This window comes from Protobothrops mucrosquamatus, unplaced genomic scaffold (assembly GCF_001527695.2).
Source record: "Protobothrops mucrosquamatus isolate PMUCROS unplaced genomic scaffold, P.Mucros_1.0 scaffold2692, whole genome shotgun sequence".
NCBI classification, from domain to species: domain Eukaryota; kingdom Metazoa; phylum Chordata; class Lepidosauria; order Squamata; family Viperidae; genus Protobothrops; species Protobothrops mucrosquamatus.
Window position 1 is genome coordinate 67,397 of NW_015388738.1, and position 18,029 is coordinate 85,425.

General features: G+C 36.8%; 1 protein-coding gene across 1 annotated transcript; it reads right to left on the reverse strand.

Annotated features, from left to right (window-relative positions):
- Nucleotides 1-6,025: 6,025 nt before the first annotated feature.
- On the reverse strand, nucleotides 6,026-17,859 carry L2HGDH (L-2-hydroxyglutarate dehydrogenase). Its single transcript, XM_015825569.1, has 10 exons — nucleotides 17,816-17,859; nucleotides 17,036-17,151; nucleotides 16,064-16,215; nucleotides 13,549-13,680; nucleotides 12,822-12,984; nucleotides 11,656-11,690; nucleotides 9,556-9,723; nucleotides 8,547-8,704; nucleotides 7,671-7,802; nucleotides 6,026-6,390 (listed from the first exon to the last, which is right to left on the reverse strand). The coding sequence occupies exons 1-10, from the start codon at nucleotides 17,857-17,859 to the stop codon at nucleotides 6,195-6,197; spliced, it is 1,296 nt and encodes a 431-aa protein (XP_015681055.1). The 3' UTR covers nucleotides 6,026-6,194.
- Between the last annotated feature and the right edge of the window lie 170 nt (nucleotides 17,860-18,029).

An 18,029-nucleotide genomic window follows, 5' to 3' on the forward strand; every position in this document is an offset into this window, starting at 1 on the left:
TCAATATTATTATTCCATATCACTTCCTAGATAAATTAAAAGAAATGTGCCTATTATAAAAGCATGGTATAGATGACTTTTTGAAGGAAGCTTGAGTATTTTAATATTTAACAAGCATACTATTAATTCTCAACATTGTTTCCCTTGATTGAATGTGACTGCCTCCATTTAATCAATTAAAATACAATTGCAAATCTACTTACTGAAAACAATTAAGCTCTACAACCTTTCCTTTAAGTTTCCTATTGGCAATCTTTTATTTATTATGTTGTAATTCATCAAGCAGAGTATATAAATGTGTAAATTGGCATGGCTTAGCTCAAATAAATAACTAAATCCATGTGATTTGGTTTGTAATCATGATGCTAAGTATGATTGGATTTATTATGCTAAGAGTGTTTTGTAAATCATGTTTTAAAACTTTGTGTATAGCCTCAATTCATTCAGCTATGGTTTATTAGATAATCATGATTACACATACCCTGGATTAGTGCAACATCTCACCTCAGTTGTTTAGTTTGGTGGATCTTATGTCCTGGAAAATGAGTATGGGAATGAAGCTTTAACTTGATTCTTGATCACACAAAAATGTGACACTTTCCTCAGCAATGCATGAGTAGTAAATATTCCATTTAGTGAAGAAAAAACCAACTTGTTTTATAAAACAATACTGAAGTTATTCAATCCCTATTCTTTATTTCATGAACATTTGAAATACAGTTAGTAAAAAACAAGTTGTACCTTACAACTTGTTAAGTAACTTAGCTATCAATAGTATATTGTGTTATGCTAAAGTATTTTTTTCATCAATTGTAGAAATGGGGTAATGTACAAAAAAACTTTGAGCCATCTGGAATAATGCACACCTCTTGAAAATGCCCTATAAGCAGGGCTTTTTTTCTCATAGAACGCCCAGAACGGAGTTCCGGCACCTTTTTTGGATGGAACCTTGTAGGGTAGGCAAGGCGGGTTGTATGACATGTGTGAGTTCTGGCACCTTTTTTATAAAGAAAAAAAGCACTGCCTATAAGTCATATAACAATTGCACAATAGTTATATGACTTATAGGCATTCAAAATACAAGCACATCTGTGTATTCAGTAGAAACCAAAATACAGAAAAGTATGCACTGTATAAAAGTCTTAAGACATCTCAGCCAATGCCTCCATACTTCCAGAAAAATGTCTCCAAATGATGATACCGAATTAAAAGATGCACTTCCAGTTGTGTCATTGCATAATTTAGGTGGTGAAGGAATATTCTTTAACCCCATTCCTCATTTTCTATATATTTTGGCAATGTATGACATGTGAACTACTGAAAATAAAGGTTTGGGCCAAAGTTAATTCAATGTAATTTGCTAAATAACATCATCTTAGATCCAGTAATTGATCTGATACAAGCTAATATACATTACAGATTAAACTGCCCTGTTCTTTTTGCTTTAGATTTGGGTAAATGCAAAAACAATCCCAAAATAAAAAAACATCATATTCCAAAATATATATTTAAAAAATACATTCCTTTTGTGATGGGCCAATTCATTAAGGGCTGCTTCTCAGGTAACTACATCCAGAATCCAGACAAAATTGTGAACAGAAGTACATTCAATGCCATCTTACACAGAATTTTCTTGAATGTTGGACATTTGATTTGCTCAACTTTACTATAAATACATAGAAACATTTCTTTGACAGTATCTTGAATGTAAAGGACACATTGGGCTGGATGTATTTGTCATTTCATGGAAGACAAAGAACTTTTGGTTGTATAATTTTCTTCTTTGTATTTTAAAAGGTATTATTCACATGGAGATTCTGCTTGCCAGTATTGTACTTGATGAATGTCATTCAATATATTTCATAGGGAACATACTTGAGGATATCCCAACGTTTACTGTGGAATAGCGATGTATAACCCAGTTTGTATGTTTGTGTGTTTGATAATTCAACTCTAATCATCATGCATAAATGGAAGTGCATGTTTTCTTGAGTTGTTTTTCAGAAACTATCAGAAACTATCATCTATCCATGTAGTCTTTGTAGTAAAAATTTTATGAAATGATTTAATCCACTAAGATTACCTTTAGTTTTTAAAATGAAGAAAAACCATGGGTAATATGTGTAAGTTATGCAGGTGAATTGTATACAAAATTTCTTAAGTCTCAGTAGAAATACTTCTGCTTGTTTTAAAATAAAAATACCCAATAAACACAGAACACATATATACCCTTTAAGAATCAGTGATTATAAATGTCTCTGAAACTTAATAATTTTTCCCCCTGATGTACTTCTTCTTCTTGTGCCATATCCGTTATCGGACGTTGGCGATCATGTTGGTGATCCTGTTTTTATCAGTAGCTGCACGAAAAAGTGCTGCTGAGTTTTGTCCAAACCAGTCCCTTAGATTTTGAAGCCATGATGTTCTTCTTCTGCCTTGTTTGCCTTCGATCTTTCCCTGGATGATTAAATGGAGTATGCCATATTTTTCTGGGTGTCGCATCACATGTCCAAAATATTCTAATTTTTGTTTTTTAATTGTTTTGATGATTTCCCTTGGCTTTCCCAGGCGGCTTATCACCTCCTCATTTCTGACCTTGTCAACCCAGCTTATACATAACAGTCACCTGTAAATCCATATTTCAAATGCTTCTAGTCTCTTCAGGTGGCCTTCTGTCAGAGACCAACTCTCTACTCCATAGAGCAGGATAGAAAAAATATAGCATCTGACAAACCTGATTTTCAGTCTTAGGCTTATGTCGTGACTGCAGAAGACCTTTTTCATTTTGAAGAATGCTGTTCGAGCTTTCTCTATCCTTGTCTTTACTTCAGTTGTCATGTCCCAGCTTTCATGTAAATTAGAACCGAGGTGCGTGATGTATATTGGTGGTAAATTGTAGTTTTGCATGTAGAAATTGTTGACTCAGTCAACAATTAGAAAAAGGGTCATAGGGAACCACTGGTTAGAATAAAGAATGCTGGTAACAATGAATAATTTGTGTATAGAAAAATTCCTGTATTCCGACAGATTTTTGACCTGTGTAACTATTTTCTCTCTCTTCATTGGATCAAAACCAAAGATGCACTGAGATTTGTGGCTTGTTTTGTACCATAGGCTTTCAAAACATTGTAGCTTCATTTTAATTTAAAACTGCACAGTGGAAAGAGATATTGTTTCACCTATTCCTAAATATATTTTATTTGGACTTTGTTTATTTAATCTTGGAAAAGTGGAATAGTAAACTGTTTAATAGCCTAAGGAATTTATAGATAGGCTGTAAGTAGAATCATATAGAAGACCAAAGTTCTAAACCACGTACATTTTTGGTAGAGAATATAAACTGCTAGGATGTGGATTTTCCAATGTCAGAAGAATGTCTTGCATGTTCCATACTTAAAATGGAAATCTCTAGCATAGTGGCAGATAATAGTAAAATATGAAATGACATGAAAATTTAAGAATATAAATATTTGCTCCAATTACAGAGACAAATATCACATTCAGAATACCTTTTCCTTGTCTCTTTTTATGTGATGTTACAGGGGCAGTAGAAAACTTTTATTATTTGCTGCCTACCAAGAGAACATGATTAATTTTTGCCAAATAAGCAAAGTTGTTTTCTGTTCATGTAAATCCAAATCTAGATCAAAAAGTCTGCTCAGTGCAGAAATTCTGTTCAGGGCTGCTCATTGCAGAACGCCTAATTAAAGTATCCCAACAGATGATTCCTTAGTTCCTGCCAGAATAAAAATTACTACAGTATATCATCAGGAATTCCACTACTGAAACATTCTTGAGAAATTTTTCTTTAGACTTCATCAAATGTGACTTTGACAACTTGCAATTTTTATTTGTTTTGCAGTCTGATGGGATCAAGACCAGGCCAAAAATCTATTGGTAAAAAAATTGTACTACATGAACATGGTTTTAGAAACTTCTATCTACTTCTGTGTAGCAGGTACTTTGCTTTCCTAGGTTTAACTTTCTTGCTTAATAACACACAGCCTCTCGATAATTGGGATGGGAGTGGAGTGGTTAGAAAAGGGAAGTCAAGATTCATGTTTGTTACACGTATAGGTACTCCTTCACTTACAACAGTTCGTTTAGTGACTGTTCAAAGTTATGATGGTACTGAAAAAAGTGGCTTATGACTGTTTTTCACACTTACCACTATTGCAACATCCCCATAAGTCACAGGTTCAAAATTAAAGACACTTGGCAACTGGCTCATATTTATGATGGTTGCAATGTCCATGAGTCATGTGATTGTCTTTTGTGGCCTTCTGACAAGCAAAGTCAATGGGGAAGTCAGACTCACTTAACAACTATATTATGGCCAGTCTAGAAAAAAGAAGGACCAGGGGGCGATATGATAGCAGTATTCCAGTATTTGAGAGGCTGCCACAAGAAGGAGGGGGTCAATTTATTTTCCAAAGCACCAAAAGGCAAGATAAGATACAATGGATGGAAACTAATCAAGGAGAGAAGCAACCTAAAATTAAGAAGAAACTTCCTAACAGTGAGGACAATCAACCAGTGGAACAGCTTGCCTCCAGAAATCGTGGGCGCTCCATCCCTGGAGGTTTTTAAGAGACTGGACAGCCACTTGTCTGAAATGGTATAGGGTCTCCTGCTTGAGCCGGGGTCTGGACTAGAAGACCTTCACGGTCTTTTCTAGCTCTATTCTGATTCTATACTAACTTAACAACTGCAGTGATTCACTTAACAATTCTGGCAAGAAAGGTCATAAAATGGGGCAAAACTCATTTAACAACTGTCTTGCTTAGCAATGGAAAGTTTGGGCTCAGTTGTGGTTGTAAATCAAGGACTACCTGAATGGAGATTTTAGTGTTTCAGAAAAAAAAAGAGATGTTTGGAACTTCCAATGATTCTATTTGAAGATGAACAGAAAATAATGTACAGTACATTAAAACTCAGTTAAAAAGAAACTCATTTAAAATTTCCTTGTTCATCACTCCCACATTTATGCACTGCTTTTTTTGTTTTATTATTGACTGATATATAAAGTTCTATATGACTTCTAATTATGGTTTGGATCAATGCTGCTTTTATCTCATAATCCATTAACTTATTTTAAAAGACTGTTCCAAATTCAATCACATACCATAGTTGCATATTTGGGCCATCTAGAAAAAGAAGACTGTATGCACATCAAATCAGGAAATGATCTCTGATTCATTAGCTAGCAATTTAGAGAATGGCCTAATTTCCAGCAATGAGAAAGCAAAAGAAAAAAAAACCCTAGAGACAAACCATAGACTGAGGCAATACTGTATATACATGGAAAGAAAAAAGCCATGTTTTATTACCAGTATTTGGGACCTGCTGTCCTTTTCTTCAATGAGTTTGGTAAGGATAATGCAGTACTTTGCTTGTGGCCAACAGCAGCTTACATTTTTGTCAGCATTCCTTTACTAAAAATAAAAACTGGAGACTAAAGACGCTTGACTGATATCTTTTTAGTAGAAGTTCACAGCATAACTTCTACTAAAGATGGCACCAGTTATCTGTATAATACCCGCTATCTTTCATTACCCAACCAGGTCACATCATCAGTGCACAAATATTCTTTTCTATTGATACCATGATCAATGGACAGTTTATTGACTCCATTTTTTTAGTTGATTCTAAGAAAAGTCTACAACCACAGCTCAAGTATTTTTAAAATGCTACGCCCATCATTGATTCTTTGTGTAAATAAACAGAAACCTAGGCAGAAATGGCTCTTTTGGTCTAGTCTCCTCCTTATTACTCTATTTTGAAACAGAACTTTATTCAGACACAAGCAGGTCTCTTAAGGAAAAGAAGGAAGATTCTGGTTTCCTAATTGCTCTAATACAGTGTTTCTCAACCTTGACAATTTTAAGGCATGTGGACTTCAACTCCCAGAATTCCACAGCCAGCATTGCTGGCTGTGGAATTCTGGGAGTTGAAGTCCACATGCCTTAAAATTGTCAAGGTTGAGAAACACTGCTCTAATATATAAACACAATTTTCCTTTTAATTCAGTAATATAACATTTAATAGATCTTCCTGTGCTTTTTACATAGTTTCAGTACTGTGATACTGAATTTCTAATTCCCTGTTTCCAAACAAGAAACAGCCCTTTTCTTTGATTGTCACAGTTAGCTAGGAGGAGGAGGAGCAAAGAGGCCCAAGTCTCCATTGTCCAGTCACAATTCAAATCTCTGCTCCACCTCATTGGCTATCATTTTTGCAATGGCAAGGGAGGAGGTAGCAGCAGGTGAAGGAGCATTCCTGACATGGAGTATTCGAGCAGCAATGTCTCCAGTTCCACTATCAAACACAAAATCATCAATCAAGTTTCCACCACTGTCCAAGGCTTGAGCTCTGACTCCAGCAGGTCCTCTGCAAAAATATATATATTAAAAATTCAATATGTAATTTGATAACTACCCCTCTCCCCAAAGTGACTTAATATGAGATAATTAAGACAATTACTGGTTAATTATAGAACAGCCTAAAACTTTGGGTCATAGACCAATAAAAATACATTCTGTAAAACAAATGAAACAAAAGTATCTCCTGACATCAATAACTGGCAATCATTTGTGGGCAAAACGTACATATAATGTAGCACAATATTGCTATTTTTAGAGAAATAAATTTATCTTGATTAACAGATAATAAGGTTAATTATACACTTGATTTTAGCTAAAAACTGAGAGGCTAATCAAGAGAAGACCTTGAAAGATTTGTTTCTTTAAATTCAATTGCACAAGGGTTCAGGGTTTGCATTTGGGATTTAAGTTGTAAACAAAGGTCTGTTCTTCAAAAAATGGATGGTGTTAGATAAAAAAAGAAAATGGGGCCAGGACAAAAACTGATTTTGATAACTTTGCATTATATTAAAGATGTCTTCTTTTTGAGGGAGATTGGACGGTCTAGAAACATGAAATATATATAAAATAAAATATATATAATCACTTTGGTTTCGTGAATCATTCAAGTTTGATTATATACAATGTATTAAACCTACAAGGTTAATAGATTATTACGAATAAATCAGGTTAATTTAAAGATTCAGTTCAAAGGATCAATTCAATTAAAATATACATGTGTGCAGAATGTTTGAATCAAGCAATTTATTTGATTATGATGCATTGAATTAATCTGGAAATTCAATCATTATTTCAACTGGATCTTTGAAATAAAACTTCATTCCTAATACAGGTAGTCCTCAACTTAAAACCATTTATTTAGTGACCGTTCAAAGTTACGACACTGAAAAAAGTGAATTATGACAATTCTTCACATGATTGTTGCAGCATCCCCATGGTCACTTGATCAAGCTTCGAATGTTTGGCAACTAATTCATATTTATGATTGTTGCGGTTTCATGGGGTCCAATGACCCCCCCCCCCTTTTGCAACTTTCTCACAAGCAAAGTAACTGTGAGAGGGATCTCGGAGTCCTAGTGGACAATCACTTAAATATGAGCCAGCAGTGTGTTGCAGCTGCCAAAAAAGCCAACACAGTGCTGGGCTGCATTAACAGAGGGATAGAATCAAGATCACGTGAAGTGTTAATATCACTTTATAATGTAAAAAAGATGTTGAGACTCTAGAAAGAGAGCAGAGAAGAGCAACACATCTCAAGACATCTCAGCAATTTTAAATTTGTTTTACCTCTGAATATCATTGATGGTAACTTCAGGGATGATTCTTTGCAGCTGCTTCAATTGGGCATTTAGAAAACATGCTCTGTACATTTCACCCATCCCATATGAAAAATTCTTCAACACTAGTCTCCATAAGCCACTGGGGGGAGAAAATAGTTTATTGCGAACTGACTGGCTAAGAAGGTTAAATTCTCTCATCATCCATAATTCTGTAAACTCTAAGTAAGGAGACCTTCGAAAACATCAATATAGAAATATAGTAAATAAGTGTGTGTGTTCATAGATCAAATGCAAACAATTAAAAGTACAAACTAATAATTGCATTCCAATTACACTGAAGGAATTAAATCAGTAACAAAGTCATTTTAGCACTGTAGCTAAGAAATACTGTACTGGGATTAATATCTGTCATCTTGATTTAAACCTTTAATTATTCTGCTGGTTTTCACTTTACATACTGTATCTGATTAAGTGGACATGTAAAATGTTTATGCTACAGTACATTTTTACATTCTTCAGATGCTGTAAAATTGGTTGCTTTTCTAACTGCTTTGAATAAAAATATGATTTTAGTTCATTTTTAATCATTTTTTTTAAATACATAAGCAATCTTGTCAATGTTTTTGTTTTTCACCTGCCACTTAAGTTTCTTAGATGATACAAATGGTTCTACTGAACTATCGGTTTTTATAGGGTCAATATATATATTTGCTTTTTCTTCCAACATTCCTAAACACGATATTACTTACAACCTGAACTGAACCACACTGTCAGTCCTCTCCCACATTTCCCACCACAAGCAGTCTAAGGCTTTTTGCAATGCTCACGGTTAATACTCAATAACAGAAAAACGAGGGAGGGCATACTAACTGGAAAAGATTACCTGTAAGCAGTTGCATCTATAAAATCTTGAACACTGAAGTCATAAAATTTGTAGCCCTCTCGTTTAAATGCAAGGACTGCATTAGGCCCAAGCCAGACACTACCATCCATCCGTGGGGTAAAATGAATGCCCAGAAAAGGGAAACGGGGATCAGGTACCTGTCATACCAAAACACATGGAACAAGTTCTAAATCAAAATTCATTTGGGATAGGAAAGTACTGAATGTCTGTATTGCGTATGTACAAACTATAAAGCAGTTAAACAAAACAGTTCCCATTTAACTGTATAGAGATACAGTATGGAGAATAAATGGAGACAATTTTCCAAAGAGATAATAGTGGCTCTTTTTCACTGGATATGTTTAAGCCAGTGGTTCTCAATCTTTTTAATGCCGCGACCCCCAACCGGTCGTAAGTTGAGGACTAAACCGGTCGTAAGTCGAGGACTAAACAGGTCGTAAGTTGAGGACTACCCAACCGGTCATAAGTCGAGGACTTTCCCTACCCGGGAGCACCGCGCATGCGTGGTTCCGCCCCCTGCGCCAGCCGAGGCATAGCTGGCAAGCGGCAGAGACGGAGCAGGCCGACCACCAGCTGGGCCAGGGGAAAGGGGGGAAAAATGGCGGACAGCCTTGCTTGGCGACCCCCGTGAAATGGTCGATCGACCCCAAATGGGGTCGCGACCCATAGGTTGAGAACCGCTGGTTTAAGCAGAAGTGAGATTGCCACCTACCAGAGATGCTTTAATTTGGATTCCTGCATGAATCAAGGTATTGGAATCAAGGCCTAAAGGGCCCATTTCAATTATACATAACGAAATAAAAAAAGAACTTTTTTTTAAGTAAAGGCAGAGTAAAGGAAAATAAGTGGCAGTGAACTGGAAATGGAATTGAGACACTTTCCAGGCTACTAAAGTTTAAAGAACTTTTTGCAATACCGATAGTTCCTAAAACCCCCAAGGCTTTACTTCCTTCTGCCCAATAAGCGAAAGTGCTGAGAAATGATATACCGGGTAAATGTTTCCTCTAACTAGATAGCACTTCTCTGGCTTCAGCACCAAATAATCTCCACGGAAAGGCACAATGCGGGGCTCTGGGTCACAACCACTGATCTGGGAGAGTCTATCCGAGTAAAGCCCTGCGCAGGACACAAGATGTCGGCATCGGACTTCCTTCCCCTGTGATAAAAAGCAGCACAAATTTACCTCAACGATAACATACCTAACACAATCTCAAAAGCAAATAGTTCCCAAAGATTTCCCCCCCTATGTTCCATTTCTTCCAATGCTGCTCCCTCATGTCTGAACTGACCTAAGATCAGGACAGGAAGGGATTACTTTTTACTCTGAAATAGAAGCTCTAATCCAGGGGTAGTCAACCTTGGCTCTTTTATGACTCGTGGACTTCAACTCCCAGAATTCCTGAGCCAGCACAGCTGGCTCAGGAATTCTGGGAGTTGAAGTCCATGAGTCATAAAAGAGCCAAGGTTGACTACCCCTGCTCTAATCAAAGATAGGTCTTTTAGGAAGAGAGATAACTTCCGGAGAAAGCTAGACTGGCCCAACAAGTAATACCTTAGCAAATGGGAAGAGATCAGAAGTCCAGCAGCTCCACAGGACAGGGTTACTGGCATTTGAAGTCAGAACTTCTCAGGGAATCAAGTAATTAGTGAACAGGCACAGTTGGAACTTTATATATTTGTAAAAACTACTAGAACTGTGCTATGGCAATGCTTTGTAATATGGTTATTATCTTTATCAAATGTTTTCAAATATTAAGAATTATATTTGCTTTTCTACATAGAGGGCTATATAGAACTATTTTTTAGTATACATTTGTCCTTTAAGTAACCTGAAGATTACACTTTTTTCTTTTTTCTCTCAACCTTGAACGCTGTTTCATATATTAATTCAGTTCACAGATTTCCTTAGAGATGAACTCGGAAGATGTATTGAAGATGAAAGCACAGATGGCTGAAAAATAACATACACAAGTATGATAACAGAGGGATCTCGGAGTCCTAGTGGACAATCACTTAAATAGGAGCCAGCCGTGTGCTGCAGCTGCCAAAAAAGCCAACGCGGTGCTGGGCTGCATTAACAGAGGGATAGAATCAAGATCACATGAAGTATTAATACCACTTTACAATGCCTTGGTAAGGCCACACTTGGAATACTGCATCCAGTTTTGGTCACCACGATGTAAAAAAGATGCTGAGACTCTAGAAAGAGTACAGAGAAGAGCAACAAAGATGATTAGGGGACTGGAGGCTAAAACATAAAAGGAAAGGCTGCTGGAATTGGGTATGTCTAGTTTAATGAAGAGAAGGACGAGGGGAGACATGATAGCAGTGTTCCAATATCTCAGGGGCTGCCACAAAGAAGAGGGAGTCAAGCTATTCTCCAAAGCATCTGAAGGCAGGAAGAGAAGCAACGGATGGAAACTGATCAAGGAGAGAAGCAACTTAGAACTAAGGAGAAACTTCCTGACAGTTAGAACAATTAACCAGTGGAACAACCTGCCTCCAGAAGCGGTGAATGCTCCAACACTGGAAGTTTTTAAGAAGAGACTGGACAGCCATTTGTCTGAAATGGTGTAGGGTTCCTGCCTGAGCAGGGAGTTGGACTCGATGACCTCCAAAGTCCCTTCCAACTTTTTTATTATTATTATTATTATTATTATTATTATTATTATTATTATTATTATTATTGTTGTTGTTGTTGTTGTTGTTGTTGTTGTTGTTGTTATTAACCTTAATTTTTTTATATCAAAGATATGTTTAAAGACTTTGGAATGTATTTCTGTTATTATAAAAAGCAGATACTGATAGAACTTTATTAATACATTATTAATACAGTCTGTATAAGTATCACTCTGTATATGTCATTTTTACCTTAATAGTCTACATCTTCCGAGTTCATTGTTACAAAAACTCTGTGAATTAAACATATACAAAATAGCATTCTAAGGTGAGTGTAATATAAAAGTAACTAAAGTATTAACTTACTAAATCAGCAATTAAAGTAAAATCTTTTTTATGTATAGTAAGTAAAAAATACTAGAAGGTCAAATATATGTATTTAAAACACTGAATTGAATGATTATCTTACCTTTGAATTTCTAACAACAATTGGATATTTCATTCCTACAAATAATAAGATGAAATGAATTTAAATGGGTTATGAAACAATTGGTTTTATCCCTTATGCAAAACTACAACCCAAATGATAGTTTCTGAAGAGAAAGTGAGCTCATCTGGAGCCATTTTCTTTTTCTTATTGTAGAAGGATCTTGATTAAGATGCTAGCAAAGGGAGAAAACCCCTGAGTTTTTTGTAATATATATTCTTAAGCATGTTTTATGTCCATAAAACACTTGTGTTTCTTTTGTCAGCCTTTTTTAGTTTGGCTCCATTCAGTCCTTCTCATAAAACCTGAGTGTATTTCAAAGTATAGTAAATCTTTACATTACTAGTTATCCTTTGGCGAAAGTGGTCAGAAAATATTTTCTTCTGAATTCTGGGGGTGATGAAGCATAAAACAACTTTTTCTTGCTAAATTCTATTTTAGTAAAAGGATTTAAATATAGATTTCAAACCAAGTAGCAGACCAATTGTAATGGCTTCTAAAAATATATTTGTTATTCTTTATTAAATTACAAAGAAAAAAAGTTGTTCAATTGTCCTATTTCCTAGCTAGGAATGTGAATAAATTCTAAAGTAAAATTTAGTATATATCAAATTTACAACAATTTTTGAAGAAGTTCTGGAAATATAATCATCTGAACCATGCCACTTATTCAAAGCAACTTAAAAGTTGAAGGCAATTTCAACGTGCAAGAACTTTAAATGCATAGAAAATACACAGTCTGTGTGCATGGACTGTGCTAAGCCAGGATTGTTTTTAAGTTTGGTTTGTTGCACATGGTAATTTAGGCTGGTTCATACACACTAAGGTCAAATGAAATAAACTTTGTTGTAGCGTACATTTGTGTCTGCCTAAAGGCCACTCTGGATTTTGCATGGCACGTCAATAGATGTATTCTAAAAGTGACCAACGTTTGCTTTTTGAAGAGTTTTAGGAGATGAAATAGGTTCCTTAAGACAGGGCATTTTTATCTTGGGACTGCAAGGGGAATGCTGGTGGACACACATCTTAATGCACGTTGAGTTCAAGGTCTGCAAATTACAGTGAATCCTGAGAGGAACATTCCAAAGAACATTGGGGAAGAGTATAACTATAGAGGTGTCAGAAATGAATGATTTACTGTAAATTACCTTCTTTACTTCCTTCAGCACTTTCCTTTGCCATATCCATGTGTTCCACCTCAAACTCTGTCAACACAATACCTCCAGCTGTCTGAAAATCTTCAGCATAGGCTAGGGTCACCTGCCTGTAGTTCACAATGCCAGTGTATGGGGAATCCAAAGCCATCAACCCCTGAAAAGGTGGATGCAGGGACAACACATCTGTTCACAGGGTCAATATTGAAAGAACAAAGAAGGGGCCATTTGAATCAATGCAACTTTCAGTAAGGCAGCCTACATGCTTATTAGGTCTACATGCTTACTCAGATAGTGCTGCTTATTGGTAAGGAATGACAGAAGGGCAATTTAAAACACGTCTAAGTGGCACTTGACTAATATTTGCCAAAATGGATTGTTCAAGAAAACTTTAGAACAGGACCATCTTACTAAGAACTGGGGTCCACAATGCAGGAGTCAAAGGAAGAAGAATGAGGAGGGCCTTAAAAATGAAAGACACTCAACAGAAAAGGAGAGGAAGTTGCATTATGCACAAATAAAGCATATACCTGCACAAAAATTCATGAAGTGGAGTATGGAAATCCTGTATTTAATTTTCAATATCAACTTTAATTTAATGTACTACTATTGTTAAACTGCACGGAGGTATTGACCTAACACTTTGCCCGGTACCACCCCACATTTAACAAGTTATTTGTACAGAAAATATTAGATATTGCACAGCAAGAAAGCATCTTACCCGACAGTAGGGTTCCTTGGCTTGTATTTCTTTGGGAGAGATTAGTTTCAGACCCCGGACATTATTCTGTATCCCCCTTTCATAAAGTGCCTTGAGTCTTGGAATTTCTTCATGTTCAACTGCAACAATCAGCTGCCAAAGAAATAAGAAACTAGAGCAACCGCGGAACAAAAAACACTACAGGGGAACAACATGAGATAACCACAGTGTGAAGTGTGAAAAAGAATTAATATTTGATTAAATTAGACTTCAATTAAAATTGCAGTATAAATTAATTGTGCTTCATAACTTTATTTAGCTGGAGCGGTTGGCATTTCAGCAGTACAGGCTGTAACTGAAAGAGTACAGGTTTACTTCGACCAACATTCGCTTAGCGACTGTTCAAAGTTACAATGGCACTGAAAAAAGTGAGTTACAACCAGTCCTCGCACTTATGACTGTTGCAGCAACCCCAAGGTCACATGATCAAAATTAGGCTGCTTGGCAACTGGCATCTATTTTTGACATTTGCAGCATCTGCAATCACCATTTGCAACCTTTGCAGTTGGCTTCCAAGAAGCAAAGTCAATAGGGGAAGCTGGATTAATTGAAGTGATTCTCTTAACCACTGTGGCAAAAAAGGTCATATAATCCGGCATGACTCACTGAACAACTGCCTGGCTTAGCAATGAAAATTCTGGTCCCGATCATGGTCATAAGTTGAGGACCACCTGCACTATAGGTTTTTCAGAAATTAACATTTATAGTTGGAGTTGTTTTATAATAAATTAGGGAGTGTAGGGATGTTACAAATTTGCTATGCTCATTTGCTCTTTTTATCCTGCTTTTCAGACAATCACTTTCTCCCCAAATGGCTCAGAGGAATTAAAAGACATGGCTTGTGTCAAGTTTATCAAATCAATACAAAGATAAAGAGTTACAAGAAAAAGAAATGGAGGGAAATTAGTTATTCAGATCAAATAAAGTAATGGGCCACAAGAGTTTTAGCTGATCTTTCCTTGCTGATGTTCTTTCTTTATAAAAAAACTACTGACTCTGATTTCTTTGAATCAGAGAACCATAGAAGCCAGAGTCTCTTGTCTTTAAAGTAATTGTCAGTAGACCTGAATTGGCTACAAGTATTATATACCTGCTCTTCTGGGTGATATAAATATTAGGCTGATTTTTCTCTTGTCAGAAAAGGAAAAAGAGTGGCACTATAGCAAGTGTTTTTCCCCCCCAACACTTAGAGAAAACAGAATAGTTTTATCTTATCTTGTTCACCATTAGGCCTCCAGTAAATAAAGTTGTTGACTCAGCAGGTGGCAGCATCTAGCTTGTCTAGGCTTCAAAGCTAAGCAAGGTGAGGCTTGGTTAGTATTTGGATCAGAGCTCACCATGAAATTTGAGGAATCTGCGGGTTGCATGGCAAAGTTGAAAAAAATCTAGTTCTAGTCCTGCCTTAGGCACGAAGCCAGCTGGGTCACCTTGGGCCCACCATTCCCTCAGCCCTGAGAAGAATGCAATGGTAAACCATTTATGAAAAAGAATAATGCCAAGAAAACTGCAAGGACTTGCCAAGTGTCAAAAATTGACTCAAAGGCATACACACACACACACACACACAAAAAGGCATTCAATTTAGACTTTATTTTGGGAACAGTTGGAAGAATTTAGCAATAGCCTAGTACATGAACTAGTGCAAACAACCTGATATGTTATAGTTGAAATTTATTTTAAAGCCTTTTTGTTGTTGTTAATTGCGAAGTCGTCTCTAATATTTGGCGGGCAGATATCTCTATTCAGGCAATCAGTTTAAGGTACAATCTTGAATGCCTTCCTATGAGTAAAATTACCCGTGCCTTCTTTCTGTCAATTTAAACAGCACCCGAATCACTCCCCATTAGATCTAATTGTAAACAGCTGCAGTTTTAGGGAGATGTCACATTGCTCACCCTTCCCTACCATCAAAATCTACTGACATATAATTTTGTTTTTTCAAAGGACACAATTATTCTAAGATAGATAAATAGATATGTTGATTGTGCTCATATATATTGCAATTGCAAATATAAAATAACAATAAAGCAATGGAACAAAAGAAATGGAGTTAGTGCAATCATATTCATAAGAAATATACATATACAAGCATATATATTGGTTTCTGTATAACGATGGAAAAGACTTATCAGTAACATTTCATTCTGTGTAACTCTTAAGACTGCAGATTATATCATGATTGGAAGTTGGTTCAGTGATTATAAAACAGTAATGAAAAAATCAGCGTAGAGAAGAAAATCAGACAATCCCAGATTGGTGGGTATCTATTGTTATGATCCCTGGGCCAATTCTCCTGTCTGAATAATAACAATAATTATAAATCAAGTGCATTAGAGTTGTAGAATGATTACGTCTGCTTCTCTTTAGAACCATTTGGAACACTCTAGTATAGCCCACCCCAAGAAAATTAAGTAACTTAATCAACTGTATTTGGAACTGTATAAGATTAACAGCAAAGTTTCAGCACTTACCCTACCTTGCCACATTGTTTATATGGGATTCCTTTTCGGTCACAGTATTCATAGCAGAGAACAGCTCCTTCTACACACAACTTGGCTTTTAGGGATCCAGGTGTATAGTAGATTCCGCTGTGAATAACACCACTGTTATGCCCGCTTTGATGGAGAGCTAAATAGAAAGTTACATCTATCGTTTGATTGATCTAATACGTACAATATTTTGTTAGTCAAAGTATTATAGAGTTAGTTATTGGCGTAAATAAATAAATAGTTCACATAATTTCATTGTTCAGGAAAAGATAGCAAGGTAAAATAGAAATAAGCATAAAATAGCCACACAGCATGTATAATAGCAAAATAGTATAAACCTTTATGTTAAGCAGTAAGATTTAAGAAACTCAAACTAAAATATCAAGCAAATAGAAAATAGATATTTATTCTCATGGTCTGTTCCTGGTTTTTTTTCTGAGACAGCTATGAACGTCCTATACAAAACTATGATATACACAGGGAACTATATAGATATGATGGGCTTCCATTTGTCAGAAAACTATAGAAATCTATGTAGGCAACAAAATCCATATCCTAGAAATAATTCATCCATTTTCCATTGAGTGGCCACAAGAAATTATAACATAAATTACTAGGAATTTTAATGTTGTCTCTTGACAAATGAGATGTAAAATTGGCCCATCAAAATTTTTTTTAATGGATTGTATCTACCTGAAGTAGAAGTAGTTCACATTCAATAACCACAGTTGAAACCAGCAACTTAGTTGTTAAGATAAGTGGCCACTAAATGAAACTGTAACTGTACTTATGGTTTTACTTCAGCTTTCCTTTGCTTTATAGACCTGTGAAGATTGTGACTAAACAATGGTTACCGGTATAACATTTAATACCTGGAAATACTGTTCCTATTAGTTAAACATATGAGTGGAAATAATACAGAAGTCTGTCAGCTGTTTTATCAAGTTCAGATATCATACCTAATTCCTTTTCCTTTTCGAGTACTGCAAAAACAAGGGATGGATGGCGCAGGCTAAGCTCCCTGGCCGATGCGAGACCCACAATTCCACCACCAATGACAACGACATCAAAAGTACTGTCAAAAAACTTGGAAAGATTATTTGCAAGACACATACCCCAGATTTTTTTAAAATCAAGATTACAACTTTTATTATGAACTATAATAGCTTACAGTTATTTGGCAATGATTGCCCGTATTATATTAAGCCACATATTGAATAATCATGGTCTGCTGCATAAGTCACAATTGACTGATTTGCGCAAGCTAAAGCTACAACTATGGCTTAAAATAGCAGGATTCATCCCACGTGCTGCATATGTCAACCAGACAAAGCTCATTGTGGCTTAGGTGTAATCTGTAAACCCAGCCAATTTCTGAATTTCTATTTAGCAGTACTCTACTGTGCAGTAGTTGTTCCTGGCATGGAAACGAAGAGGTGCATAAAAGCTGATGTAGTTTCATCTCAGATTCCAACAAGCAGGGAAATACTTAAACTCGGGGCATTAGTTTAAATTGCGCTGTTTCTCTTTCCCTTTAAGGACTTCCCCCGCAGAGGAAAACTCCCCCTGTTGAATGTCTACCTAGCAGCGGCTGATAAAAGTTATCGCGGCAAAGCCCCCGCTCGGCGCTGCAGGCTGCTGCCCTGGAGAAGAGGGCCGGGGGGGGGGGGAGGCGCAGATCGCGGGTCAGAACCGACGCCACGAGCCGCCCTTTGCGGAGCTCGCGACGGACGCCTCACCTCCTCCGTCGGCAGTTGTCAGCGCTGAGAGGCCGCGAGGGCATCGCCCGACCCCCGGCCCAACAAGGGCGCCAGGCCCCGCCGACGGCCCGAATCCACGCCGGGATCATTGCGCGCTCTGCCGGGCGGGCGGGCAAGCGAGCCAGTCTGCCCAGCTCCTCCCCCTCCTCCCGCTACAGGTCGGGCCCTGAGTGTGGGTGGGTGGCTGGGGGGA

What these genes read in the sequence shown, in the direction of transcription:
- L2HGDH (XM_015825569.1), bottom strand. Translation starts at nt 17,859, where the DNA reads ATGCCCTCGCGGCCTCTCAGCGCTGACAACTGCCGACGGAGGAG. An exon ending in TTAGAGGAAACATTTACCCG is followed by an intron (nt 8,705 to 9,555) that starts GTATATCATTTC and finishes TTGGTATGACAG; the next exon opens with GTACCTGATCCCCGTTTCCC. An exon ending in ACCATCAATGATATTCAGAG is followed by an intron (nt 6,391 to 7,670) that starts GTAAAACAAATT and finishes ATATTTTTGCAG; the next exon opens with AGGACCTGCTGGAGTCAGAG.